General features: G+C 48.9%; 1 protein-coding gene across 2 annotated transcripts in view; it reads right to left on the reverse strand.

Annotated features, from left to right (window-relative positions):
• Positions 1–27947, reverse strand: part of ARAP1 (ArfGAP with RhoGAP domain, ankyrin repeat and PH domain 1) — a 199326-nt gene that overhangs the window by 134155 nt on the left and 37224 nt on the right. Inside the window, exons 1-4 of one of the 2 annotated variants that reach the window (XM_083170540.1) lie at positions 16625–16751; positions 11444–11580; positions 11269–11330; positions 9418–9521 (exon numbers count right to left, since the gene is read on the reverse strand). In XM_083170540.1, the coding sequence (XP_083026666.1) occupies positions 9418–9521; positions 11269–11330; positions 11444–11580; positions 16625–16680 (359 nt within the window). In that variant the 5' untranslated portion in view covers positions 16681–16751. Of the gene's footprint in view, positions 1–9417; positions 9522–11268; positions 11331–11443; positions 11581–16624; positions 16752–27947 lie in introns of those variants that run through there. The other variant, XM_083170539.1, reaches the window with a different exon arrangement.

Genomic DNA, 27947 nt, shown 5'->3' on the forward strand with positions numbered 1-27947 from the left:
ATTGTGGACAGAGTGGTGGTAAATGGCATACATTCCAGCTGTAGTAAGGTCCAAAGTGGAGCCCCGCAAGGTTCAATATTGGGACCCACCTTGTTTAATATATTCATTAATTAAATAGGAAGTCACATAGTGAGTAAAATTGCAATATTTGCAGACGACATGAAATTGAGTAAGGAAATGAACTCAGGAGAGGATGTGGAAATGCTAGAAAGTGACTTAAATAAACTGGAAAGGTGGGCGGAAAGGTGGAAAATGCAGTTTAATGTTGATAAATGTAAAGTAATTCATTATGTGAACAAAATGAACAAGCTACTTATAGGCTAAATGGAGTTATTATAGGGAATTCTGTTGTAGAGAAGGACTTGGGGGTCATCATAGATGAGAAATTGGGTAATAGTGCACACTGCTCAAGTGCAGCAGCAAAAGCAAACCGGACACTGGCATGCATTAAAAGGGGGATGGATTCAAGGGATTCCAATGTGATAGTGCCTCTTTACAAGGCAAAAAGATACCGACAGTTTCATTGGCGCTGACACTTATTTTCATTAGATTGGTACCCAAAATAAAGAAAGAAAAAACACAATAGTGTATCATCGTTTTGACAACACAGGTTGAGTATCCCGTATCCAAAATGCTCGGGACCAGGAGAATTTTGGATAACGGATTATTCCGTATTTCGGAATATTTTAATATTTCAATGATGTATTTTGAAGTATCTTGCATTTATGCTGTATAAACACATAATATACACACAAATGTATTTTATTACCACATAAAATACACACAAACATATTTTAATTGTTCAAAAAACAAGGTTTCAAAATGTGAAACAAAATGTGTGTACTATCTCAGCACTGAATTTGAATGCCAAGCAATCATTGTCTTGCACATATATAGTGCCAGTTACATATCATGTCCCCAGTGATGCTGTTACAGATGTCCCCAGTGAGTTTTTAGCAAAAAAAATATTTTTTTTCACTTTCTGGAATGTCCGTATTTCGGAATAATTCGGATAACGGATATTCGGATACGGGATACTCGACCTGTACCACAAACATTAATTCTTGCAATAAAATCCCTTATAAATAAGGAGGACTCGTACCCTGTAGGTAAGCACCACTGGGGCAGGGACCGATGAGAAAGTTCAACTATACTCTGTAAAGCAGAAAAAGAAACCAGTGGGCGCCTTATGTACACAAAATACAATTTAATTAAATAAATAACATAAAAACAATTAATTGCATGCATGCAACAAGAAAAAGGTTTTTTTCTTACAATTAAAATAACCACACCAGTACATATATAAAATCAAACATTTGTGGTAATGACCGATATTTACTAGGTCCTGATTAGTGCAGATCAGATTTGCACAGGGTTGGGCAGATTTCTGTCAGTCCCACAGCGAAGGGTAAATTTCCCAACAATGAATAGGGATATATTGTGTGTCCTCCCAATATAGCAAGTGGGTAAGTTGGTTGGTATTTACTCACACCTGGGTCTCCAGTACCAGGGTTTTGGAAATGGTAGCAGCACTTCACAATCCACTGTTGGCAAATAAACCCCAAATGACTCAGGAGTAGCGGTCACCGCCTGCCAGATTTTCTTACTGGGCTGCCGCTGATGCCGAGAACCGATGGTTGGTTATTGGATACACGCACCGCCGTCTACACCTTGCCGCGTCTGATAGTCACCAAGCCGCTTCACCGGCCAGCGGGCCGAATGTAGGCTGAGGTTTGACTGTACTGAGCGGATGTGTACTCCGTGTGCGGGTCAGGGCGCAGTCCTGCTGTGATCGCTGGGCTGTGCGTTCACTCCTCCTTGCGAACGGCAGGTGACGGAGACCCTCTCTGTGCCGTGCTGCACCAACTGAGCCGGGGACCGTAGTAGATGGTAACAGCAAGTCAGTACTGCTAATAGCAATAAGCCCCTCCGGTCCTCGGTAACTGGTGCTCAGGAACTTCCTCAAAAGACGCGTTTCGCCGCACTCAGGGCGGCTTTATCAATTTGGAATGAGGGATTCCTTGTTAAGGGCTGGTCTTATACCTGTCCAATTGCTACACACAGGTGTGTGCTCCAGGGTTCGCAAAGACGCGCTATATCGCGTATTTTACCCTAAAACAGTCCCCGGGGACTCAGTTTTTAAAACTAAAGGGGTCCACAAGGATGCGCTGTACTAAACCCGTGAGCCGCCGCCGTGAGCCGCTGCGAGCCAATCACTGCAGCGGCCGCCGGGACCCAATCATTGAATAGTGGGCGCCTGGCAGCCAATCACTCTAGGTTTTACAGGTTGCTGCCGCTGCGCACCCTAAAACTGCGCGCCCTGCATTCTGAGAGCAGGTTACCATTTCAGAGTCACTCTGCGTCCTTCGCCCGCCCCCCCCCCCGCCATGTAAGTTCATTCCACTGCTGAGAGCGGGGGAAACAGGATGGGATGCGGCTGTAACAGCCGCTCTCAGCAGAGTAGGTGAGCGCGCTGTCAGGTTGGCGGGGGACTGGATGTGGCTAAAGCAACTCAGAGCAGCGTGTCAGCTATTCCAGCCACATCCAGTCCCCCACCGCGCTGATAGCCCGCTCACCTACTCTGCTGAGCAGCATGTCGGCATGTTTTCCAGCCCGTGGGAAAAAACACCCCCCCCCCTCCCCCCCCCCCCCCTCCGTGGCAACCAGCATACATTTTTTTATTTATTTTTCTTTAGTAGTGTAGAAAAAATATAGAAAATATAAAGAAAGATTTAAAAACAAATCTTACATGATGAAAGGAAGACAGAGAGAGATATATATATATATGGACTAGTGCAAAAACATCATCAAGTCCCTACAGGAACCATTGTTAAAAAACAACAAGAACGAGCACAGGGCTAAATGAACTCAAGGTCAATTGTCTCATTGAGACCTTGTGGTTTGAGGGTTTGTAGCTTCAGTATCCATGCCGCCTCTTGTCGGCAGAGATTCCTGAAGCGGTCTCCTCCACGGCTGGTGGTAGCTATGCGTTCCAGGCCTACCGCCCTCAAGCCTACAGGGTCACTCTCATGGAACTCCGCAAAGTGCCGGGGGACACTGTGATTGGTGCATTTCTTTACAATATTTCTCCTATGCTCGAGCACCCTAGTTTTAAGGGGACGAATGGTGCGGCCCACCATTCTGTTAATATGCCCACATGGGCATATTAACAGATATACCACATAATTGGTGGTGCAATGTATAAACGTGTCTATATTAAAGATCTGTTCTGAATTTGTTGATGTAACTTTTTGTGTTTTGTTCAGTACATGTTACAAGTCATGCATTGCGCATGATTGCATCTAAAGAATCCTGATATTCTGGGGCCTGTGAGTGTACTTTGTATGCTCAGAGTTTTAACCTCTGATGTTCCCTTAAAGAAACTAGGAGCTAATACATTTCTTAGATTGCGTGCTCGCTTGAATATAATGGATGGCTCCTTTTCCAAACTGGCCATAAGTATAGGATCGGTGCTAAGTAGTTTATAGTTCTTTTTAATTATGTTTGAGATCTTATTAGCGGCAACGTTGTATTTAGAAATGAACCATTATTTTTGTCTTTGTTTTTAGTTTTTCTCTGCCCACTGGTGCTACCAATTATTTCACTTCTGTTAAGAGTGCCGGCATATTACAGAGCCTCAGTGGGGACAGATTGGGGATATTCACGCCCTTTTAATTCATCAAGCAGATGAGCTGTTTGTTCGAAGAATTTAGCGTCTGATGTACAATTTCGTCTGATTCTATGTAGTTGGCTCTTCGGAACATTATTGAGCCAACTTTTCTTATGGTTACTTGAGTAAGGTATGAAGCTACAGAAATCAACTGGTTTCTTGAAACCCGCAACTGCTAGTGCTCCCTCTACCACCTCCACCGTTACGTCGGGAAAACTTAACCGTGAGGGATGGTGTGTGCACGTGAAGGATAAACCATAAGAATTAGTGTTGAGATACATAACAAAATCATTAATGGAATCCGTGCTCCTGTGCCAAATGAAAAACAGGTTGTCGATATAGCGACCATACAGGACCAGGTTCGCAGCCCAGTCGCCATTCCTTATGTATTGGTTCTCAAATTTACCCATAAAGATATTCTCAAAACTGGGTGCGAACCTGGTCCCCATCGCCGTACCGAGGACCTGTTGGTAGTGACAGTGATCAAAAATAAAGTGATTATGTGATAAAATGAAATTAATCGATGCCAAAATAAATTCTCGACTCCCCTCTGAGATCCCAGAATCTCTTCTCAGGGCTTCCTCTACTGCAAGGACCCCATTTTGGTCGGGAATGTTGGTATATAGGGCTTGGACATCACATGTCACCAGTTGGTATTCTGGGTCCCATCTGATGCCCTCCACCATTTGGATGAAATGTGTGGTATCCTTGATATGGGATCTATGGGAAATATATTAGCTCCTAGTTTCTTTAAGGGAACATCAGAGGTTAAAACTCTGAGCATACAAAGTACACTCACAGGCCCCAGAATATCAGGATTCTTTAGATGCAATCATGCGCAATGCATGACTTGTAACATGTACTGAACAAAACACAAAAAGTTACAGCAACAAATTCAGAAAAGATCTTTAATATAGACACGTTTATACATTGCACCACCAATTATGTGGTATATCTGTTAATATGCCCATGTGGGCATATTAACAGAATGGTGGGCCGCACCATTCGTCCCCTTAAAACTAGGGTGCTCGATCATAGGAGAAATATTGTAAAGAAATGCACCAATCACAGTGTCCCCCCGGCACTTTGCGGAGTTCCATGAGAGTGACCCTGTAGGCTTGAGGGCGGAAGGCCTGGAACACATAGCTACCACCAGCCGTGGAGGAGACCGCTTCAGGAATCTCTGCCGACAAGAGGCGGCATGGCTACTGAAGCTACAAACCCTCAAACCAAAAGGTCTCAATGAGACAATTGACCTTGAGTTCATTTAGCCCTGTGCTCGTTCTTGTTGTTTTTTAATAATGGTTCACGTGGGGACATAATGATGTTTTTGCACTAGTCCATATATATATCTCTGTCTCGTCTTCCTTTCATCGTGTAAGATTTGTTGGTACTTATGTGATATCTGGGCTCCCGTTTTTCTTACGAGACCGCGTCCGCTCGCCACACTATATAAAATCAACTCCATGCGTAGTTGGATAGTAGGGGTATGAAAAAATGGGGTGCATTTAACATGGGAGCCCAGATAATACATAAGTACCCATTTGTTTTTAAATCTTTCTTTATATTTTCTACACTACTAAAGAAAACTAAATAAATAAAAATCTTTTGTTCACATATATATATGAATGAATCCTTTTCTTTCTCTATCTCCCTGATGATTTAGACTGTATATGAATGACAGTGTGCTACATTACGGCTATACAGTATATGCATGATTCCACCACCAATTATTCTAATAAATATCGTCTATTGCTAACAATATTTTTTCCATACCTTTACTGATAATCTTCCATACATTAGAAATTAGAGTCTATATAAACCAAGCGCCAGTAAATATCAACGTTTCCCCGTCCTCTCTATTTTCAATTAGTCCAACTATTATATATGGGTCACTATTTGTAGCAATGCCTTAGGCCTAATGGTTGGGATGGGAAGCTAAAGGAGTGGCTCTGTAGGAAGCATGTTTTACTGCTCGAGGAACAAGTCATGTAAAACACAAAATTGATAATTAAGAACTAACGGCCGTGATAACGGTTTAGTTTTTCACACTAATTTGATGTGTACATGCCCCTTTAAGGTTACTACATGCCCCTTTAAGACCAGTATGTAGTCTATTTTTGAACTATTTTAAGTGATGTATTGATCTATTATAGCAGTGGTTCCCAAACTTTTTGAATCACGGCACCCTAAAGTATCAGAATATTTTTCATGGCACCCCTAGGCCAAAAGTTTGTTACTAATTTTAAGAAAAATATTAAATTAGTTGTGATTTAATGTTTTCCTTAGGTCCACTTATGTGGTGAGAAACATGATTCACTTCTGTTTACCCACATATTCTTAATTGGAAGCCACAAGCACTGATTTTGTCTATTTCATTGGCCATAAATAACTTGAATTGGTTCTGGACCACCAACCGGATGCACCCCTGCAAGTGCTCCAAGGCACCCCAGGGAGCCTAGGCGCACAGTTTGGGAACCACTGTATTATAGTATTAATGTCTAGTTGTTATCTCTGATAGTCTGTCGGTGTAGTATCATAACAATGTTTCTTAATACTTTAATATTTTTATATTACCTGTTGTTTAGCATTTGTTTAGATATCTGACTATTTATATGCTAAAACTAATATATGGGGAACACAATTCTCCAGCTGCAAACCAAACACTAAGGCAGCCCTGATTGGCCCATTAGGGAGCACACACCTGTGTGTAGCAATTGGACAGGTATAAGACCGGCCCTTAACAAGAAATCCCTCATTCCGAATTGATAAAGCCTCACTGAGCGCGGCGAAACGCGTCTTTTGAGGAGTTCCTGAGCACCAGTTACCGAGGACCGGAGGGGCTTATTGCTATTTGCAGTACTGACTTGCTGTTCCCATCTACTACGGTCCCCGGCTCAGTTGGTGCAGCACGGCACAGAGAGGGTCTCCATCACCCACCGTTTGCTAGGAGGAGTGAACGCACAGCCCAGCGATCACAGCAGGAGTGCGCTCTGACCCACACACGGAGTACACATCCGCTCAGTACAGTCAAACCTCAGCCTACATTCGGCCCGCTGGCCGGTGCAGCAGCTTGGTGACTATCAGACTCCGGCAGAATCTGGCAGGCGGTGACAGCTACTCCTGAGTCATTTGGGGTTTATTTGCCAAATGCTTTATTTTATATATGTACTGGTGCGGTTATTTTAATTGTAACCCCCCCCCCCTTTCTCGTTGCATGCATGCAATTAATTGTTATTATGTTATTTATTTAATTAAATTGTATTTTGTGTACATAAGGCGCCCACTGGCTGCTTTTCCGGTTTCTTCATATTGCTGAGGGCGGCATCCCTATGCCATTTGTATACGGCACACAGCGCTCGTCCCTAGCGCTCATACCTTGTTCTAGTTTGATACTCTGTAAAGCGCTGTGTAAGGAATGGGATCATTCGTCAGACTGCATTAGGTCTACACCATTAGGTCGACTTGCATTTAGGTCGACCTGACTGAAGGTCAACATGGGTTAAATCGACATGGTCATTTGGTCGAGAGGGTCATTAGGTCGACATGTGTTAGGTCGACAGGGTCATTAGGTCGACAGTGAAAAAGTCGACATGTTTTTTTTTCTTCTTTTTTTTTTCAAGCGTCGACACAGTCAACATAGCACCGCTGCGCTCGCAATGCTTCAGGCACGGTGCTTCGCTACGCTCGGCACACTATTTTATTCTCCCACCACGCCCTAGTGGATAGTAGGGCATGAAATACCGCCAGTCGGCCCATGTCGGCTCATAAAACAGTCAAATGACCCCATGTTGACCTTTTGCCTGTCGACTTTCCCCATGTCGACCTAATGACCCTGTCGACCTTATAAAAGTCGACCTAATGACCCCTATCGACCTTATAAAAGTCGACCTAATGACCCCTGTCGACCTAAGTCATGTCGACCTTCAGTCATGTCAACCTAAATGCAGGTCGACCTAATGCTTGTAGACCTAAATGCTGTAGACAATATGACCGTATCCCCTGCGTAATATGTATGCGCTATATAAGAAACGGTTAATAAATAAATACATACATTAGTATGTTCACATACAGGATTGGGAATCATATGGAACTGGGAGATGATTGGTCAGTAACAGGCCTATACTTAGGACACGCGGGCATGTACTGAGGCTCGGGGAAAATAAATTCCGCACTGAATTAAGAAGAGGATTCTTCACCATTAGAGCAGTAACATTCTGGAACTCATTGCCGGTGGGGTGATTACAGCAACTATTGTTACTGAATTTACATCAAAACTGGCCACTAAGGGAATCCTATAGATATGACTTACTCACGTCAGTAGTTACAGGTGAGGTAGGTTGGACTCGATGGACTAACGTCTTTTTTAGCCTTAATTACTATGTTACTGTGTTACTATGTTACTGTGTTACTGTGTTACTGTGTTACTGTGTTACTATGTTCCTATGTTAGAGTACAGTAGGCCACAATATACACACATCACACCAGAGCAGTGCACATTCCCTGCATCCTAATGACCCGGAACTTCCCGATCCCCATACACAGCTCTCATACACCAGAACTTGGCCGCACATGAATGCTGGCTGCTCCTCAATTCATATTCAGTTCTCAAAAGTCGCCATCCGCACCATGGTGTGCCCGCTGCAATGCCACAGCTCTGGGGCACAGCGCCCATCACTACCGGGCTACTTCATACATGATCCATCACGGCTTACTGTCACAACATGTCAGGAAGCTGGATATGGGGCTGGAGGGTGTCAGGGACTCGCAGACATGCACCTCCCCTCTCCCCAAATGTCAGGGGCTAGGGATTGGCATCTGCTGGGGTGTTCCCCAGACGCTGGAGAATAAGCAGCAAATCAGTAAGGAGCGTCCTCTTCATATAACTCTGGGAGTGTAGGATAAAGACAGAGCAGTCACCAGCGGCCGCCCTCGGATCACACACTGTGACCTGCTGGGAATCCACTAGGACCCCAGCTTCCTCCACATACACACACACATACAGTAATGTATCCTTCCATCCCGCACAAGTCACATTACACGTGAGCTCTGTGTGACTCGTAGCAACCAGCGTTTTGTGTACAACTCTTTTCATTACAATGTGTTTTATTTACAAAAGGAGTAAATAGGACACACAAGCAGCTTCTGCTGGCTAAAACGATATACAGCATGCCTATATTCTGTATGTTATTGCAGCTGTAACTGCATACCAAATTATGTTACAGTGTTTGGCATGATAACACTGTAGCAAAGCATTACGTATGAAGATACAGGCGCAGTCACATACAGAATATAGGCATGCTGTATATCATTTTACTCAACAGAAGGGTGTGTACTATTGGATTAGATGCCACCGGAGGGAGTACGGAGTAGAAGATAGTTCAAATAAGCGGAATAACAACGATTATTAATGCCGTATGCTTGAGGAAAGTCTCACAGGACAGATCTCCGGTAAGCGGGGAAACCAGCACTTCCAATGGTCGGAACCACTAGTGCGTCATCCAACAGTCGGAAGGTTCTGGTGTGCAGGAGAGGACGCTCCTGATTAGGATGCAAAATGAAATGCGTTGGTGGTGACCAGAAAGTGACTATGTAATAAGCCTTGTAGAGAGATAAAGTACCAGCCAATCAGCTCCGTGAGGCTCATAGTACTAAGTCACCAGTGTGGATGCTGCCCATCTCTAGGAGAACGCAGGTAACATACCCTGTACGTCATATTATTATTGTAATACAATCCGGCCACTTACATCATCTGGTAATCCTCGTCTGACCCATTCTCTATCACATCAATATCCGTGGATGAACTGCTGACCTTCAGGCGCCGGAACCCGGTGAGAACGATCCCATCTATCTGTACGGGGAAGAGGATATACGTCAGATGGCCAGGTCATATACCCTGTGTCCCCATAGCAGCCGGTTCCCCGGTATGGATGAGTCACTGGCCACCACTGTTATAAAGGCTGGATGTGTTTGTGTGTGAGTGTGTGCGTGTGAGCCAGTGAGTGGGAGAGTGTGTGCGCAGTACATATGGGTATATAATTATATAACAGACAAGCATACATATATATATATATATATATATATATAGTTACAGTGCACAGATATGTCATTACATAGGGGAGAGGGCCCTCTTCATAAAAACTTACAAAGGAGACATGTGTGGATACAATTAGGGAGAGGGCAGGAGAGAGGGGGTGAGGAGATCAGGGAGGAGATGAGTGGGTCATTTGGAGATCATCATGGGCAGGAGGGAGTGTGAGCCGAGATGTTGGGAGGAGAGGAGTGGGTCCTGGTTAGCTTGGAGTGGGCAGGAGGGAGTGTGAGCTTAGATGGTGTTGGAGATGTTGGGAGGAGATGAGTGGCTCCTGGTTAGTATGAAGTGGGCAGGAGGGAATGTGAGCTTAGATGGGGTTTGAGATGTTGGGAGGAGATTGGTGGGTCCCTGTTAGCTTGAAGTGGGCAGGAGGGAGTGTGAGCCGAGATGGTGTTGGAGATGTTGGGAGATGAGTGGGTCCTTGTTAGCATGGAGTGGGCAGGAGGGAGTGTGAGCCAAGATGGTGTTGGAGATGTTGGGAGGAGAGGAGTGGCTCCTGGTTAGTATGGAGTGGGCAGGAGGGAGTGCGAGCCAAGATGGGGTAGGAGATGTTGGGAGGAGATGAGTGGCTCCTGGTTAGCATGGAGTGGGCAGGAGGGAATGTGAGCTTAGATGGGGTAGGAGATGTTGGGAGGAGATGAGTGGGTCCTTGTTAGCATGGAGTGGGCAGGAGGGAGTGTGAACCTAGATGGTGTTGGAGATGTTAGGAGAGGAGTGGCTCCTTGGGAGCTTGGAGTGGGCAGGAGGGAGTGTGAGCCTAGGTGGTGTTGGAGATGTTGGGAGATGAGTGGCTCCTTGGGAGCTTGGAATGGGCAGGAGGGAGTGCGAGCTTAGATGGGGTTGGAGATGTTGGGAGATGAGTGGGTCCTTGTTAGCATGGAATGGGCAGGAGGAAATATGAGCCTAGATGGTGTTGGAGATGTTAGGAGGAGAGGAGTGGCTCCTTGGGAGCTTGGAATGGGCCGAAGGGTGTGAGCCGAGATGGTGTTGGAGATGTTGGGAGAGGAGTGGGTCCTTGGGAGCTTGGAATGGGCAGGAGGGAGTGTGAGCCGAGATGGTGTTGGAGATGAGTGGGTCCTTGTTAGCATGGAATGGGCAGGAGGGAATGTGAGCCCAGATGGTGTTGGAGATGTTAGGAGATGAGTGGCTCCTTGGGAGCTTGGAATGGGCAGGAGGGAGTGTGAGCCTAAATGGTGTTGGAGATGTTAGGAGAGGAGTGGGTCATTGGGAGCTTGGAATGGGCAGGAGGGAGTGTGAGCCGAGATCCCCACCACTTCAGATGGCATCAGAGCCGGATCACACAGTAAAAGGACCAATGGGAATGATCTAATTTGGCTGTACGTGTATTCCCGAGTGAGGAAGCAGCAGAGCACCACAAGCAATAAATGATTGCTACTTTACAAATACAGCCATTCCGGCACATCCCCCGCACCTCCGGCCTCTCGTACCCTGTAGCATTCACCCCCAAACACCCCCCAAATACACTCCCAATCTCCAGACTTACATCTTTGTTCAGTTCATAGATATTTCCTGGGTGACGATCCATTAATTCCGGCTTCTGAGGGCCTGAAACACCAGTGATATAGAGTCAGTACACGGGGTGTGACAGGGCCACACAGTCTATATCCACCACCCCACACCAGTCTGACCCCGGCTTATAACCCCATCCCCCGCCTTACCCTCTCTGGGTGCTGGCTGAACCAGCGGCGGTGGTAGATCTCGGGCCAGCAGTCGAGGTAGCGGCTTTGGCGCAGGCAATGGTGAGACGTTCTGGAAGTCCTCAGTAGGTTTTGGGTCTTCTGGCACCGGAGGGGGGCTGTAAGCGGGAGAGACACAGTAAGCTTCGTGCACCCAGTACCGACACGTCGGCGTGAGATACATGCCCTGCCCACACTGGCACAATGCGGATACTGTAGTCCTGTCTTACTAGCGAGCTGCAGAACCGGATCAGGCCAGACCCTTTCCTAGCTGCAGTCTCTCTCTCTGAGCAGACAGGTCCTCACTTGTACAGTGTCATCCACGCTGCAGACGAGCACAGTGCAGAACACTTACTCACTGCTCCACGGTACAAGCCGACAGACCCAGGGCCAACATGCACTACACAGTAAAACCCCCATGCCGGTTACTGTGCTGTAAGAGAGTTCTTCAGCTTGCGGCTATCCAGCTGCTGTGGCACTACAAGTCCCAGTAGAACAAGTGTACAGACTTTCCTGTGTTAGATTTTATGTTCATCTGCTCTCATGAATGATCCCTACATACTGAATGATTACTGCACACAGGCTCCATCTAGTGGCCATGTGACGTCTGTGCAGCGATGATAGAATACCAGCAATGTGTGGGGAACTCCACAAGTGTCATCACTATCCGGGATACCACCAAGGCTTGTCCTCAGACATCTCCTCCTTACAGGAGACCACCGAGACCCCTAACTGCTCACATTCAGCTATAGGACCCAGAGGTCCCTGATCTCTCCTGACACTGACAGTCTTCAGTGCGATATCCTGTAAACCTCAGGGAGGACTCTGCTGATCATCTTATACCCCTTTCACATTACAGCTAAAACACGGTATATTGCCAATTTTTTTCCCATTTTAAAACGTTTAAGGCTGCAGTGGGAAAGCGCCAGAGTTTATTTTTCCGGTTAAAGAGAACCGGTATTTCAAAATGTTTAAAATGCAGAGTCCTACACGTTTCAGAGCCGTTCGTTATGCAGTGAGAATGGCTCTGAAACGGTATTTAGCAAAAAACAACAGATTACAGACCTGTGATAGGCTGTCCCCTGCATTCTGCCTTGTAACGTGTTTAGGGGATTAAACGGGTTGACTGATGTGAATGGTACTTAAACGGTATTTAAAACATTAATCTACTGCAATGTCAAGGCTCAGACCCGTTTTAAATACCGTTTTAAAATACTGTTTTTTAAGACGTTTAGGCAGTGTGAAAGCGGTATAAATGGGTTTAAAACGTTTCTAGCTGTAATGTGAAAGGTGCAGAGAGAATTTACTGGTTTTAGAACACCTTTAATTAAAAATGGGTTAAAAGCAGTGTCCTACCCGTTTCAGAGCCAATCCATTTGTAGTGTGAATGGCTCTGAAACGGTATTTACAAGTCATGAGCAGGTCACAGAGGGTGATAGGCTATCTCCCTTGTGATCTCACCAGGCACAGGCAGCAGGGCCGTAACTAAGGGGGGGGGGGGGCGCTGTCAGATCCGGGGACAGGCAGCGGGGTTCCGGGTAGCCGCTGTAGCGGCAGCTTGACTCCGTCCGTCTCTACTCTCTCCTACTAGCGCGGCGGCGGGAAGCGCTGGTGATGACTTTGAAAAGACTTGCTGGACGCTGATTGGCTGAATTCAGCCAATCAGCGTCCGGCAAGTCTTTTCAAAGTCATCACCAGCGCTTCCCGCCGCCGTGCTAGTAGGAGAGATGGACGGAGTCAAGCTGCTGCTACAGCGGCTACACCAGTCCCTGGAACCCCGCTGCCTGTCCCCGGACCCCTGCTGGCTGCACACAGGAGTTATGTAATACCCCTTTTACACCGCCGAAAAATCCGGGTCAGCGGCGGGTCAGACCCGGATCTTCGGCGGTGTAAATCCCTAACGCCGTGTCCCTTTACACGGGACTTCTACCCAGGTCCTGACCTGGGTAGAACACGGCTAGGACCTGGGTAGAGGGCGGTGTAAATGGGAACGCCGGGTCGGATGACCCGGCTCCCATTTACATGAATGGGGAACGTCCAACCTGCGGACCGCAGCGTCCGCAGGTTGGACGGGTTGTCAGCCTGACACTGACAGCCGGCGCTGCTGTCTGCTATACCCTGCAGACAGCAGCGGGGGAGGGAGGTGAACGGATGCCTGTGTGCGGCATCCATTCACCTCCTGTCGGGGGGGTGCGCGCGGTGACTGGGGGCAGCCCAGCAGCTTACCTTAGTGCTGGGCTGCCCCCAGCAGCGTTCCGGTCCGGCGGTGGCGGTGATTGGCGCTTGGAGATGACATCATCCTGTCATCTCCAAGCACCGGGAGGGGAGGGGGAGGGGGGGTGCGGGCCGGGCTGTCCGCCCGGTGTAAATTGCACTAAACGCCGGGTCGCACCTGGCTTGAACCTGGGTCTAAAAAAGGCGTTTTGGTGTAAAAGGGGTATAAGTTGTCAGCGGGGAGGGGGGGGGGGGGGGGGGGTCTCCGGTGCCAGGGCTAAGGCGGTCATTTGGTCCCCCCCCCCAGTCAATGACTGCCTTGGCCCGGGTGCCGGAAACCCTAGTTTCGGCCCTGCAGACAGGAAGTAAAGAGAGGAGACTTTTTGGTACTTGTGTAGTTTCATGGCGCCCGATATATCTGATGCGATATCGGCCGATATAGCGATGCCTTCCGAAACGATTTTTGACCTGTTCATAACCCCACTATCCACTATGCATGGAGTTGATTCCCAGAATATAGAGGCCCAGGATTTCATGGAGACAGGCCTGTGTTCCTCATATCCCAGAATATAGAAGTCCAGGACCTCAGGGAGAAAAGCCTATGTTCCTCATATCCCAGAATATAGAGGCCCAGGACCTCATGTAGACATGCCTGTGTTCCTCATATCTCAGAATATAGAGGCCCAGGACCTCATGGAGACAGGCTTGTGCTCCTCATATACCAGAATACATAGGCCCAGGACCTCAGGAGACGGGCCTGTGTTCCTCATATCCCAGAATATAGAGGCCCAGGACCTCAGGAGACAGGCTTGTGTTCCTCATATCCCAAAATATAGAGGCCCAGGACCTCAGGAGACAGGCCTGTGTTCCTCATATTCCAGAATACATAGGCCCAAGACCTCATGGAGACAGGCCTGTGCTCCTCATATCCCAGAATATAGAGGCCCAGGAAACAGGAGACAGGCCCGTGTTCCTCATATAACAGAATATAGAGGCCCAGGACCTCAGGAGACAGGCTTGTGTTCCTCATATCCCAAAATATAGAGGCCCAGGACCTAAGGAGACAGGCCTGTGTTCCTCATATCCCAGAACACATAGGCCCAGGACCTCAGGAGACAGGCTTGTGTTCGTCATATCCCAGAATATAGAGGCCCAGGACCTCAGGAGACAGGCCCGTGTTCCTCATATCCCAGAATATAGAGGCCCAGGACCCCATGGAGACACGCCTATGTTCCTCATATCCCAGAATGTATAGGCCCAGGACCTCATGCAGACACGCCTGTGTTCCTCATATCCCAGAATATAGAGGCACAGGACCTCAGGGAGACGGGCCTGTGTTCCTCATATCCCAAAATACAGAGGCACAGGACCTCAGAAGACAGGCCCTTGTTCCTCATATCCCAGAATACATATGCCCAGGACCTCATGGAGACGGGCCTGTGTTCCTCATATCCCAGATCGTATAGGCCCAGGACCTCAGGAGACAGGCTTGTGTTCCTCATATCCCAAAATATAGAGGCCCAGGACCTCAGGAGACAGGCCTGTGTTCCTCATATCCCAGAACACATAGGCCCAGGACCTCAGGAGACGGGCCTGTGCTCCTCATATCCCAGAATGTATAGGCCCAGGACCTCAGGGAGACAGGCCTGTGTTCCTCATATCCCAGAATATAGAGGCCCAGGACCTCAGGAGACAGGCTTGTGTTCCTCATATCCCAAAATATAGAGGCCCAGGACCTCAGGAGACAGGCCTGTGTTCCTCATATCCCAGAACACATAGGCCCAGGACCTCAGGAGACGGGTGTGTGCTCCTCATATCCCAGAATGTATAGGCCCAGGACCTCAGGAGACAGGCCTGTGTTCCTCATATCCCAGAACACATAGGCCCAGGACCTCAGGAGACAGGCCTGTGTTCCTCATATCCCAGAATATAGAGGCACTGGACCTCAGGAGACAGGCCTGTGTTCCTCATATCCCGGAATGTATAGGCCCAGGACCTCAGGGAGACAGGCCTGTGTTCCTCATATCCCAAAATGTATAGGCCCAGGACCTCAGGAGACAGGCCTGTGTTCCTCATATCCCAGAATATAGAGGCCCAGGACCTCAGGAGACAGGCCCATGTTCCTCATATCCCAGAATATAGAGGCCCAGGACCTCAGGAGACAGGCCCTTGTTCCTCAAATCCCAGAATATAGAGGCACAGGACCTCAGGAGACAGGCCCTTGTTCCTTATATCCCAGAATATAGAGGCACAGGACCTCAGGAGACAGGCCCTTGTTCCTCATATCCCAGAATATAGAGGCACAGGACCTCAGGGAGACAGGCCTGTGTTCCTCATATCCCAGAATATAGAGGCCCAGGACCCTCAGGGAGACAGCCCTGTGTTCCTCATATCCCAGAATAAAGAGGCCCAGGACCTTAGGAGACGGGCCTGTGATCCTTTACTCAAACATCATCGATAAGCACAGTCTGATGAATGGCGAGTTTGTCCTGCTCTGTCTGAGGGGACCTGGGCGTTACCTGTGCGGGTATAGTCTGGGCTGGTCCATGAGGGTTATATGAGCCCCCGCAATGATAGGTACGTCAATTGGGGAGGGCGTTTTAGTCATCCTCCAGGGCATGGGCCGCAGTGTGTATAGCTACAGGAGGAATGCAGCGTCCCCTGCCCACCTTTACCTCATCAGGGTAATTACCGATTGGAATAAAAAGCTGTGACCTTTGTAAGCCATGTCCGTGTCACCTACATGGGCTTTACATGGTTATACGCTAAGGTTGTCTCACTTAGGTTAGTGTCCACTTAGTTGAATTAAAGGTTATGTGTATTCAAAGTTGAAGTATTGTATAGGTATAAACTGACATGTATAACAATGGCTGCAATGTGTAGTGACTCCGCATCCAAGCACTGACACCGCTGTGTGGGGCTGCTACAAGAGGTGTGAGAGGCACTTACCACATGCAGGCACTGGATGATGCCGGATATGGCGAGTCGCAGTGCAGTGTGTCCATCTTCCCCGGCCTGGCCTGGCATGTTATCTGCTGAATCTCACAATGAGTCGCTCTGTCACCTCCTGCACAGATTCTGATAACAACTTCCTGACTAACAGGAAGGGAGATGATGGGGGATCACAGGCTGCGGCTTCAGTGACTGCAACAAGCACCACGGCCGCGGCCTGTCCCCAGTGCACAGTGTTACACATCTTATACATACTGCCCCACGGCCGCGGCCTGTCCCCAGTGCACAGCGTTACACAACTTATACATACTGCACCACGGCCGCGGCCTGTCCCCCAGTGCACAGCGTTACACATCTTATACATACTGCACCACGGCCGCGGCCTGTCCCCAGTGCACAGTGTTACACATCTTATACATCCAGCTAATACATACTGCACCACGGCCGCGGCCTGTCCCCCAGTGCACAGCGTTACACATCTTATACATACTGCCCCACGGCCGCAGCCTGTCCCCAGTGCACAGCGTTACACATCTTATACATACTGCCCCACGGCCGCGGCTTGTCCCCCAGTGCACAGTGTTACACATCTTATACATACTGCACCATGGCCGCGGCCTGTCCCCCAGTGCACAGCGTTACACATCTTATACATACTGCACCACGGCCGCGGCCTGTCCCCCAGTGCACAGCGTTACACATCTTATACATACTGCACCACGGCCGCGGCCTGTCCCCAGTGCACAGCGTTACACATCTTATACATACTGCACCACGGCCGCGGCTTGTCCCCCAGTGCACAGTGTTACACATCTTATACATACTGCACCACGGCCGCGGCCTGTCCCCAGTGCACAGTGTTACACATCTTATACATACTGCACCACGGCCGCGGCCTGTCCCCAGTGCACAGTGTTACACATCTTATACATACTGCCCCACGGCCGCGGCTTGTCCCCCAGTGTACAGTGTTACACATCTTATACATACTGCACCACGGCCTGTCCCCAGTGCACAGTGTTACACATCTTATACATACTGCACCACGGCCGCGGCCTGTCCCCCAGTATAAAGCGTTACACATCTTATACATACTGCATCACGGCCGCGGCCTGTCCCCCAGTGCACAGCGTTACACATCTTATACATACTGCACCACGGCCGCGGCCTGTCCCCAGTGCACAGCGTTACACATCTTATACATACTGCACCACGGCCGCGGCCTGTCCCCAGTGCACAGTGTTACACATCTTATACATACTGCACCACTGCTGCGGCCTGTCCCCCAGTGCACAGCGTTACACATCTTATACATACTGCCCCACGGCCGCGGCCTGTCCCCAGTGCACAGCGTTACACATCTTATACATACTGCACCACGGCCGCGGCCTGTCCCCCAGTGCACAGTGTTACACATCTTATACATACTGCACCACGGCCTGTCCCCAGTGCACAGCGTTACACATCTTAAAAATACTGCACCACGGCCGCGGCCTATCCCCCAGTATAAAGCGTTACACATCTTATACATACTGCACCACGGCCGCGGCCTGTCCCCCAGTGCACAGCGTTACACATCTTATACATACTGCACCACGGCCGCGGCCTGTCCCCAGTGCACAGCGTTACACATCTTATACATAATGCACCAGGCCGCGGCCTGTCCCCCAGTGCACAGCGTTACACATCTTATACATACTGCACCACGGCCGCGGCCTGTCCCCAGTGCACAGCGTTACACATCCTAAAAATACTGCACCACGGCCGCGGCCTATCCCCCAGTATAAAGCGTTACACATCTTATACATACTGCACCACGGCCGCGGCCTGTCCCCCAGTGCACAGCGTTACACATCTTGTACATACTGCACCACGGCCGCGGCCTGTCCCCAGTGCACAGCGTTACACATCTTATACATAATGCACCACGGCCACGGCCTGTCCCCCAGTGCAAAGTGTTACACATCTTATACAAACTGCACCACGGCCGCGGCCTGTCCCCAGTGCACAGTGTTACACATCTTATACATACTGCACCACGGCCGCAGCCTGTCCCCAGTGCACAGCATTACACATCTTATACATACTGCACCAGGCCGCGGCCTGTCCCCCAGTGCACAGCGTTACACATCTTAAAAATACTGCACCACGGCCGCGGCCTATCCCCCAGTATAAAGCGTTACACATCTTATACATACTGCACCACGGCCGCGGCCTGTCCCCCAGTGCACAGCGTTACACATCTTATACATACTGCACCACGGCCGCGGCCTGTCCCCAGTGCACAGCGTTACACATCTTATACATAATGCACCACGGCCGCGGCCTGTCCCCCAGTGCACAGTGTTACACATCTTATACATACTGCACCAGGCCGCGGCCTGTCCCCCAGTGCACAGCGTTACACATCTTATACATACTGCACCACGGCCTGTCCCCAGTGCACAGCATTACACATCTTATACATACTGCACCACGGCCGCGGCCTGTCCCCAGTGCACAGCGTTACACATCTTATACATACTGCACCACTGCCGCGGCCTGTCCCCCAGTGCACAGCATTACACATCTTATACATGCTGCACCACTGCCGCGGCCTGTCCCCCAGTATAAAGCGTTACACATCTTATACATACTGCACCACGGCCTGTCCCCCAGTATAAAGCGTTACACATCTTATACATACTGCACCACGGCCGTGGCCTGTCCCCAGTGCACAGCGTTACACATCTTATACATCCAGCTAATACATGCTGCACCACTGCCGCGGCCTGTCCCCCAGTATAAAGCGTTACACATCTTATACATACTGCACCACTGCCGCGGCCTGTCCCCCAGTATAAAGCGTTACACATCTTATACATACTGCACCACGGCCGCGGCCTGTCCCCAGTATAAAGCGCTACACATCTTATACATACTGCACCATGGCCGCGGCCTGTCCCCAGTATAAAGCGCTACACATCTTATACATACTGCACCACGGCCGCGGCCTGTCCCTAGTGCACAGCGTTACACATCTTATACATACTGCACCACGGCCGTGGCCTGTCCCTAGTGCACAGCGTTACACATCTTATACATCCAGCTAATACATGCTGCACCACTGCCGCGGCCTGTCCCCCAGTATAAAGCGTTACACATCTTATACATACTGCACCACTGCCGCGGCCTGTCCCCCAGTATAAAGCGTTACACATCTTATACATACTGCACCACGGCCGCGGCCTGTCCCCAGTATAAAGCGCTACACATCTTATACATACTGCACCATGGCCGCGGCCTGTCCCCAGTATAAAGCGCTACACATCTTATACATACTGCACCACGGCCGCGGCCTGTCCCTAGTGCACAGCGTTACACATCTTATACATACTGCACCACGGCCGTGGCCTGTCCCTAGTGCACAGCGTTACACATCTTATACATACTGCACCACGGCCGCGGCCTGTCCCCCAGTGCACAGTGTTACACATCTTATACATACTGCACCACGGCCGCGGCCTGTCCCCAGTGCACAGCGTTACACATCTTATACATACTGCACCATGGCCGCGGCCTGTCCCCCAGTGCACAGCGTTACACATCTTATACATACTGCACCACTGCTGCGGCCTGTCCCCAGTGCACAGCATTACACATCTTATACATACTGCACCACGGCCGCGGCCTGTCTCCAGTGCACAGCGTTACACATCTTATACATACTGCACCACGGCTGCGGCCTGTCCCCCAGTGCACAGCGTTACACATCTTATACATACTGCACCACGGCTGCGGCCTGTCCCCCAGTGCACAGTGTTACACATCTTATACATACAGCACCACGGCCGCGGCCTGTCCCCAGTGCACAGCGTTACACATCTTATACATACTGCACCACGGCTGCGGCCTGTCCCCCAGTGCACAGCGCTACACATCTTATACATACTGCACCACGGCCGCGGTCTGTCCCCAGTGCACAGTGTTACACATCTTATACATACTGCACCACTGCTGCGACCTGTCCCCCAGTGCACAGCGTTACACATCTTATACATACTGCACCACGGCCGCGGCCTGTCTCCAGTGCACAGCGTTACACATCTTATACATACTGCACCACGGCCGCGGCCAGTCCCCAGTGCACAGCGTTACACATCTTATACATCCAGCTAATACATACTGCACCACGACCGCGGCCTGTCCCCCAGTGCACAGTGTTACACATCTTATACATACTGCACCACGGCTGCGGCCTGTCCCCCAGTGCACAGTGTTACACATCTTATACATACTGCACCACGGCTGCGGCCTGTCCCCCAGTGCACAGCGTTACCCATCTTATACATACTACACCACGGCTGCGGCCTGTCCCCCAGTGCACAGTGTTACACATCTTATACATACTGCACCACGGCCGCGGCCTGTCCCCAGTGCACAGCGTTACACATCTTATACATACTGCACCACGGCTGCGGCCTGTCCCCAGTGCACAGCGTTACACATCTTAAAAATACTGCACCACGGCTGCGGCCTGTCCCCCAGTGCACAGCGCTACACATCTTATACATACTGCACCACGGCCGCGGTCTGTCCCCAGTGCACAGCGTTACACATCTTATACATACTAGTGTTCATTCTAGCACCTGCCATCTTTGAAAACCCATGCAGTTCCTCTTCCCTGCCTGGGGTGTCGCTGTCTGCTGTGGTGTTTCTAGCACAGGTCTGGTTTGCATATCAGTGCTGATATACAGACCACAATGTGCTAGAAGCACTACAGCAGACAGTGACACCCCAAGCAGGGAAGAGGAACTGCATGGGTTTTCAAAGATGGCGGGTGCTAGAATGAACACTACATACTGCACCACGGCCTCGGCCTGTCCCCCAGTGCACAGCGTTACACATCTTATACATACTGCACCACGGCCGCGGCCTGTCCCCAGTATAAAGCGCTACACATCTTATACATACTGCACCACGGCCGCGGCCTGTCCCCAGTGCACAGCGTTACACATCTTATACATACTGCACCACGGCCGCGGCCTGTCCCCAGTATAAAGCGCTACACATCTTATACATACTGCACCACGGCCGCGGCCTGTCCCCAGTGCACAGCATTACACATCTTATACATACTGCACCACGGCCACGGCCTGTCCCCAGTGCACAGCGTTACACATCTTATACATACTGCACCACGGCCGCGGCCCGTCCCCCAGTGCACAGCGTTACACATCTTATACATACTGCACAACGGCCGCGGCCTGTCCCCCAAGGCACAGCGTTACACTTCTTAGACATACTGCACCACGGCCGCGGTCTGTCCCCCAGTGCACAGCGTTACACATCTTATACATACTGCACCACGGCCGTGGGCTACATCTATCCCACTACAGTGCCCTTATTTCTGCTATGGGCACAAATTAAAGGGATGGCAATGGGGGCCAATGAGAACAAGCAGATGGAAAATATATTTCACCTTCTGAAAACATTTTAACATGCAGAGAAGTTGGATTTAGCCGTTCCTGGTCATCTGCAGCAGCTCAGGGGCTATGTGACCCCTAAACTAAACAGAGACCCCTCGGCCACGCTGCATAAGATGAACCTCAATCAGATTGTTGGGACTGACCAGCTGGGTCCAAGAAGTCTCCATGACCTAGGCCTGGACCCATGCCTACAAAACTAGGGTGACACGCCAATTTCAAGACCGCTGGATTCCGCCCCCAAACGCAGCATGTCAGTCATGCATGACCCATTCCGTGCAGCAGTCGCAGGCCCACAGACATCGGGTTTACGCACTAATCTGAATCAGGCCCATGAAGATTCCACCTACTTGGACACCTCTGACCATAAAGTCCACAGCTCGTCCAATCCGCTATGTGTCCCACACACCAGCATCCTGCCAGATCCAGGTCCCAATGCACAGGCTGTGCTGCCGATGTAGCTCTGCAAAACCACAAAGGCCCCGGGGACCCCAACACTGGAGTTTGGCAGGGAGGGTAACCGAGGACATTGCTGGAAGACTCATTTCAGATCTCCGGTGAACGCATTTCCAGATGTGCCCATTTACACGCAGGGATAGCCGGAACGTTCAGCAGAACATACTGAGGAACGTGGGTGCAGATCTACACACGCAGTGCCGCAGTGATGTCACATTGTGCAGCGCTACAGGGACGCAGACACTGTGCTGGCTTAGACACTGTGCTGCTGATGCTGATGCTGTTACTTCCATCGTGTCTCTCTGATGTTCTGTGATCAGCATCAGAAGAGAACAATACTTATATGTGCTGCAGCCCAGGCGGATATGGTGCGACGTCATATCGCTGCTGCCGGCGCAGCGTTGCGGAGTCTGACCACTACGCATACGCAGATATCAGAAAAATAGGCGCTGCGCCACTTTTCTGGTGATTACGACAGCGCTCCCGCTGCTGCCATTATAGATACGCCACTGAGATTCAGATACAGGCCCTCTGTCATTGCATTTGTTGCTATGGGAATGGATATTCCATATTTACACTTGGAATGAGATTGTCTGTAACCATAGTAACCCTGTGAGATTAGTATATAATAACCAGTCATATTATTCTATAACAAAAAGAGGGAGGACGAGGGCCCGAGCAAGAATCCACCAACAAATGCACGAAGATGGCTGACCAGGTGCCAAAATATAATAGAAAATGCAATTAGTGTATAAATTGTCAGAATTCATAAACTTTTTTTAAAAGGAAAAAACTAATTTTGCAGAACAAAAATAATTTTCATTTTAAAAAGTAACAATTTGTGCAGCTGCCTGTATCAGGTGTCTGTGCGCCCTCTAGTGGTAGACACGGGTATCGCACTATGGTGTATGATGAAAGTAGGACCTGACTATTACTGTATCAATGCACAGCAAGGATGGATACAAAAAGGGAGAGAGCAGTAGTATGTGCCTGGGTTACACCGGGAGAGAGCGGTAGGATATGTGCCTTGGTTACACCGGGAGAGAGCGGTAGTATATGTGCCTTGGTTACACCGGGAGAGAGCGGTAGTATATGTGCCTGGGTTACAGCGGGAGAGAGCGGTAGTATATGTGCCTGGGTTACAGCAGGAGAGAGCAGTAGTATATGTGCCTGGGTTACAGCAGGAGAGAGCAGTAGTATATGTGCCTGGGTTACACCAGGAGAGAGCAGTAGTATATGTGCCTGGGTTACAGCAGGAGAGAGCAGTAGTATATGTGCCTGGGTTACAGCGGGAGAGAGCAGTAGTATATGTGCCTGGGTTACAGCAGGAGAGAGCAGTAGTATATGTGCCTATGTTACATCGGGAGAGAGCAGTAGTATATGTGCCTTGGTTACAGCAGGAGAGAGCAGTAGTATATGTGCCTGGGTTACAGCAGGAGAGAGCAGTAGTATATGTGCCTGGGTTACAGCAGGAGAGAGCAGTAGTATATGTGCCTGGGTTACAGCAGGAGAGAGCAGTAGTATATGTGCCTGGGTTACAGCGGGAGAGAGCGGTAGTATATGTGCCTGGGTTACAGCGGGAGAGAGCAGTAGTATATGTGCCTGGGTTACAGCGGGAGAGAGCAGTAGTATATGTGCCTGGGTTACAGCAGGAGAGAGCAGTAGTATATGTGCCTGGGTTACAGCAGGAGAGAGCAGTAGTATATGTGCCTGGGTTACAGCAGGAGAGAGCAGTAGTATATGTGCCTGGGTTACAGCGGGAGAGAGCGGTAGTATATGTGCCTGGGTTACAGCAGGAGAGAGCAGTAGTATATGTGCCTGGGTTACAGCGGGAGAGAGCGGTAGTATATGTGCCTGGGTTACAGCGGGAGAGAGCAGTAGTATATGTGCCTGGGTTACACCGGGAGAGAGCAGTAGTATATGTGTCTGAGTTACACCGGGAGAGAGCAGTAGTATATGTGCCTGGGTTACAGCAGGAGAGAGCGGTAGTATATGTGCCTGGGTTACACCGGGAGAGAGCGGTAGTATATGTGCCTGGGTTACAGCGGGAGAGAGCGGTAGTATATGTGCCTGGGTTACAGCGGGAGAGAACGGTAGTATATGTGCCTGGGTTACAGCGGGAGAGAGCAGTAGTATATGTGCCTTGGTTACACTGGGAGAGAGCAGTAGTATATGTGCCTGGGTTACAGCAGGAGAGAGCAGTAGTATATGTGCCTGGGTTACAGCGGGAGAGAGCAGTAGTATATGTGCCTGGGTTACAGCAGGAGAGAGCAGTAGTATATGTGCCTGGGTTACAGCAGGAGAGAGCAGTAGTACATGTGCCTGGTTACACCAGGAGAGAGCAGTAGTATATGTGCCTGGGTTACAGCAGGGGAGAGCAGTAGTATATGTGCCTGGGTTACACCGGGAGAGAGCAGTAGTATATGTGCCTGGGTTACACCGGGAGAGAGCAGTAGTATATGTGCCTGGGTTACACCAGGAGAGAGCAGTAGTATATGTGCCTGGGTTACAGCAGGGGAGAGCAGTAGTATATGTGCCTGGGTTACAGCAGGAGAGAGCAGTAGTATATGCGCCTGGGTTACACCAGGAGAGAGCGGTAGTATATGCGCCTGGGTTACAGCAGGAGAGAGCAGTAGTATATGCGCCTGGGTTACAGCAGGAGAGAGCTATAGTATATGTGGCTGGGTTACAGCAGGAGAGAGCAGTAGTATATGTGCCTGGGTTACAACGGGAGAGAGCGGTAGTATATGTGCCTGGGTTACAGCAGGAGAGAGCGGTAGTATATGTGCCTGGGTTACATCGCGAGAGAGCGGTAGTATATGCACCTGGGTTACATCGGGAGAGAGCGGTAGTATATGTGCCTGGGTTACAGCAGGAGAGAGCAGTAGTATATGTGCCTGGGTTACACCGGGAGAGAGCGGTAGTATATGTGCCTGGGTTACAGCGGGAGAGAGCGGTAGTATATGTGCCTGGGTTACATCGGGAGCTGTTGGTAGCTCTGGAGGACTGGAGTTGGCTACCCCTGTTATAAGCCAAGTGTTGCACATAACGGGTCTTGCTGGGTTGTAGTTCACACTTGTGGGTCTACAATGCATTTGTCTAAATGCATATTTACAGTTACAGAAGGGAAATATATGCCCACTAAAATATAAGCAGGGTAATAGAAGGAAAAGAATCTTCAGAAGATCTCCCACAGATTAAATGCTCGGCTCTTGATTGCTCCCAAACTGTATGTTTGATTGAGGAAATAGTCAACAATAGATTACAGAACCTAAATAGTAACAAATCTCCTGGCCCGGACGAAATACACCCTAGCATACTAAAATAATTGAGTTCTGTCATAGCACTACCATTATATCTGATAGTCGAGGAATCAATAAACTCGGGGACGGTACCAAGGGACTGGCGCATAGCTAACGTAGTACTAATATGGAAGAAAGATATCAAAACTAACCCTGACAATTATAGACCGGTCACCCTTACATCCATTGTGGGGGGAATATTAGAAGGAATAATAAGAGATAGTATCCAAAATTACTTAAAACAGGAGAAAGTGATAAGTAAGGCTCAGCATGGGTTCGTCAAAAATAGATCATGTCAGACTACATTTAGCTTCTATGAGGAAGTCAGTAGGGGGCTGAACTTAGGGAAATCTGTTGATGTAATACTGCTTGATTTCGCTAAAGCTTTTGACATGTTGCCTCATAAAAGGTTATTAATAAAAGTAGGTAATTTAGGGTTAGTAGATAAAATTTGTCATTGGATTAAAAACTGGTTGCATAATCGGGTACAGAGTGGTGGTAAATGGCATACATTCTAGCACAGTGTGGTCTGAATATCAGCACTGATATGCCTACCAGACCTGTGCTAGAAACACCACAGCAGACACCCTAAACAGGGAAGAGGAACTGCATGGGTTTTCAAAGATAGCCGGTGCTAGAATGAACACTAAATATTGGGACCCACCTTGTTTAATATATTCATGAATGATATTGGAAGTGACATAGTGAGTAAAATTGCAATATTTGCGGACAACAAGAAATTGAGTAAGGAAATTAACTCAGGAGAGGATGTGGAAACACTACAAAGTGACTTAAATAAACTGGAAATGTGGGCGGAAAGGTTTAAAATGCCGTTTAACGTTGAAAAATGGGAACAAAAATGAACTTACAGTATAGGCTACGTATAGGCTAAATGGAGTTATATATATTATATACTATTAGCTAGTAAAAAGTCTCGAATCACTAGAATACAAAGATAGGTTAACCAGGCTGAATATGTTATCACTGGAGAAACGGAGGCTGAGAGGTGATATGATTGGTATGTTCACATACAGGATTGGGAATCATATGGAACTGGGAGATGATTGGTCAGTAACAGGCCTGTACTTAGGACACGCGGGCATGTACTGAGGCTCGAGGGAAAGAAATTCCGTACTGAATTAAGAAGAGGATTCTTCACCATTAGAGCAGTAACATTCCGGATCTCATTGCCGGTGGGGTGGGTACAGCAACTACTGGTAATGAATTTACATCAAAACTGGCCACTAAGGGAATCCTATAGATATGACTTACTCACGTCACTAGTTACAGGTGAGATAGGTTGGACTCGATGGACTAACGTCTTTTTTCAGCCTTAATTACTATGTGATTGCGGAGAGTCCTTTACGCCCTCACTGGGGTCACTCCACCCATTTCTGTGTAACACCCGTGCTTTCATCAGGGACACACAGACTGATCTCCCTCCTTCTATGGCCGGTGTTACTGTAACATGAATGTGGAGTCTGTTCCTTCCAGGAGAGAGACGATTCCAATGACACAGGTGGATCTGACGTCAGATTTACATTGTATATAATATATGTGGTTACACTTTCCTCTAATGATCTCTGTATTGTACCACTGTATCTGTTCCTAGTAATATCCACTGCAGCTGTTCTACTGCCAAGTACTGTACTGTAATCGCTTCAACCTTGTGGTCAGTATACAGGACTGTAATAACACTGAATATAGGACGCATTCTAGGCCATCTATAAAATCGTGTTGTGTGACCAACGTCATAAAAGTAAAGGACATTCTTCGCTTTTATTGGATGAATTTGTATAGAACCATTAAGTCTTCATACACAATGGTTCCGACATTAGTCCAACTTATCTTAAGGGCAAGTCAGACACGATGTACGATGAGCTCTCCAGGCAGAGTTCAAGGAAAGTCGGATGCGGGTGCTGACGGCTGCACAAATGTATGTATGTCGACACTCAGTGTCGACCCTATGACCCAGTAAATGTTAGTCGACTGTGCATGCAGGTCACTTTCGGATTTCTTTCCCAAAAAGCTATAGTGTCTAGCCTGATCGTTCGTCTTCGTCACAGCGGTTAGTGTGTGCGCACGTTATCTATCATA

This window comes from Crinia signifera, chromosome 2, assembly GCF_055691185.1.
Source record: "Crinia signifera chromosome 2, ASM5569118v1, whole genome shotgun sequence".
Lineage (NCBI taxonomy): Eukaryota > Metazoa > Chordata > Amphibia > Anura > Myobatrachidae > Crinia > Crinia signifera.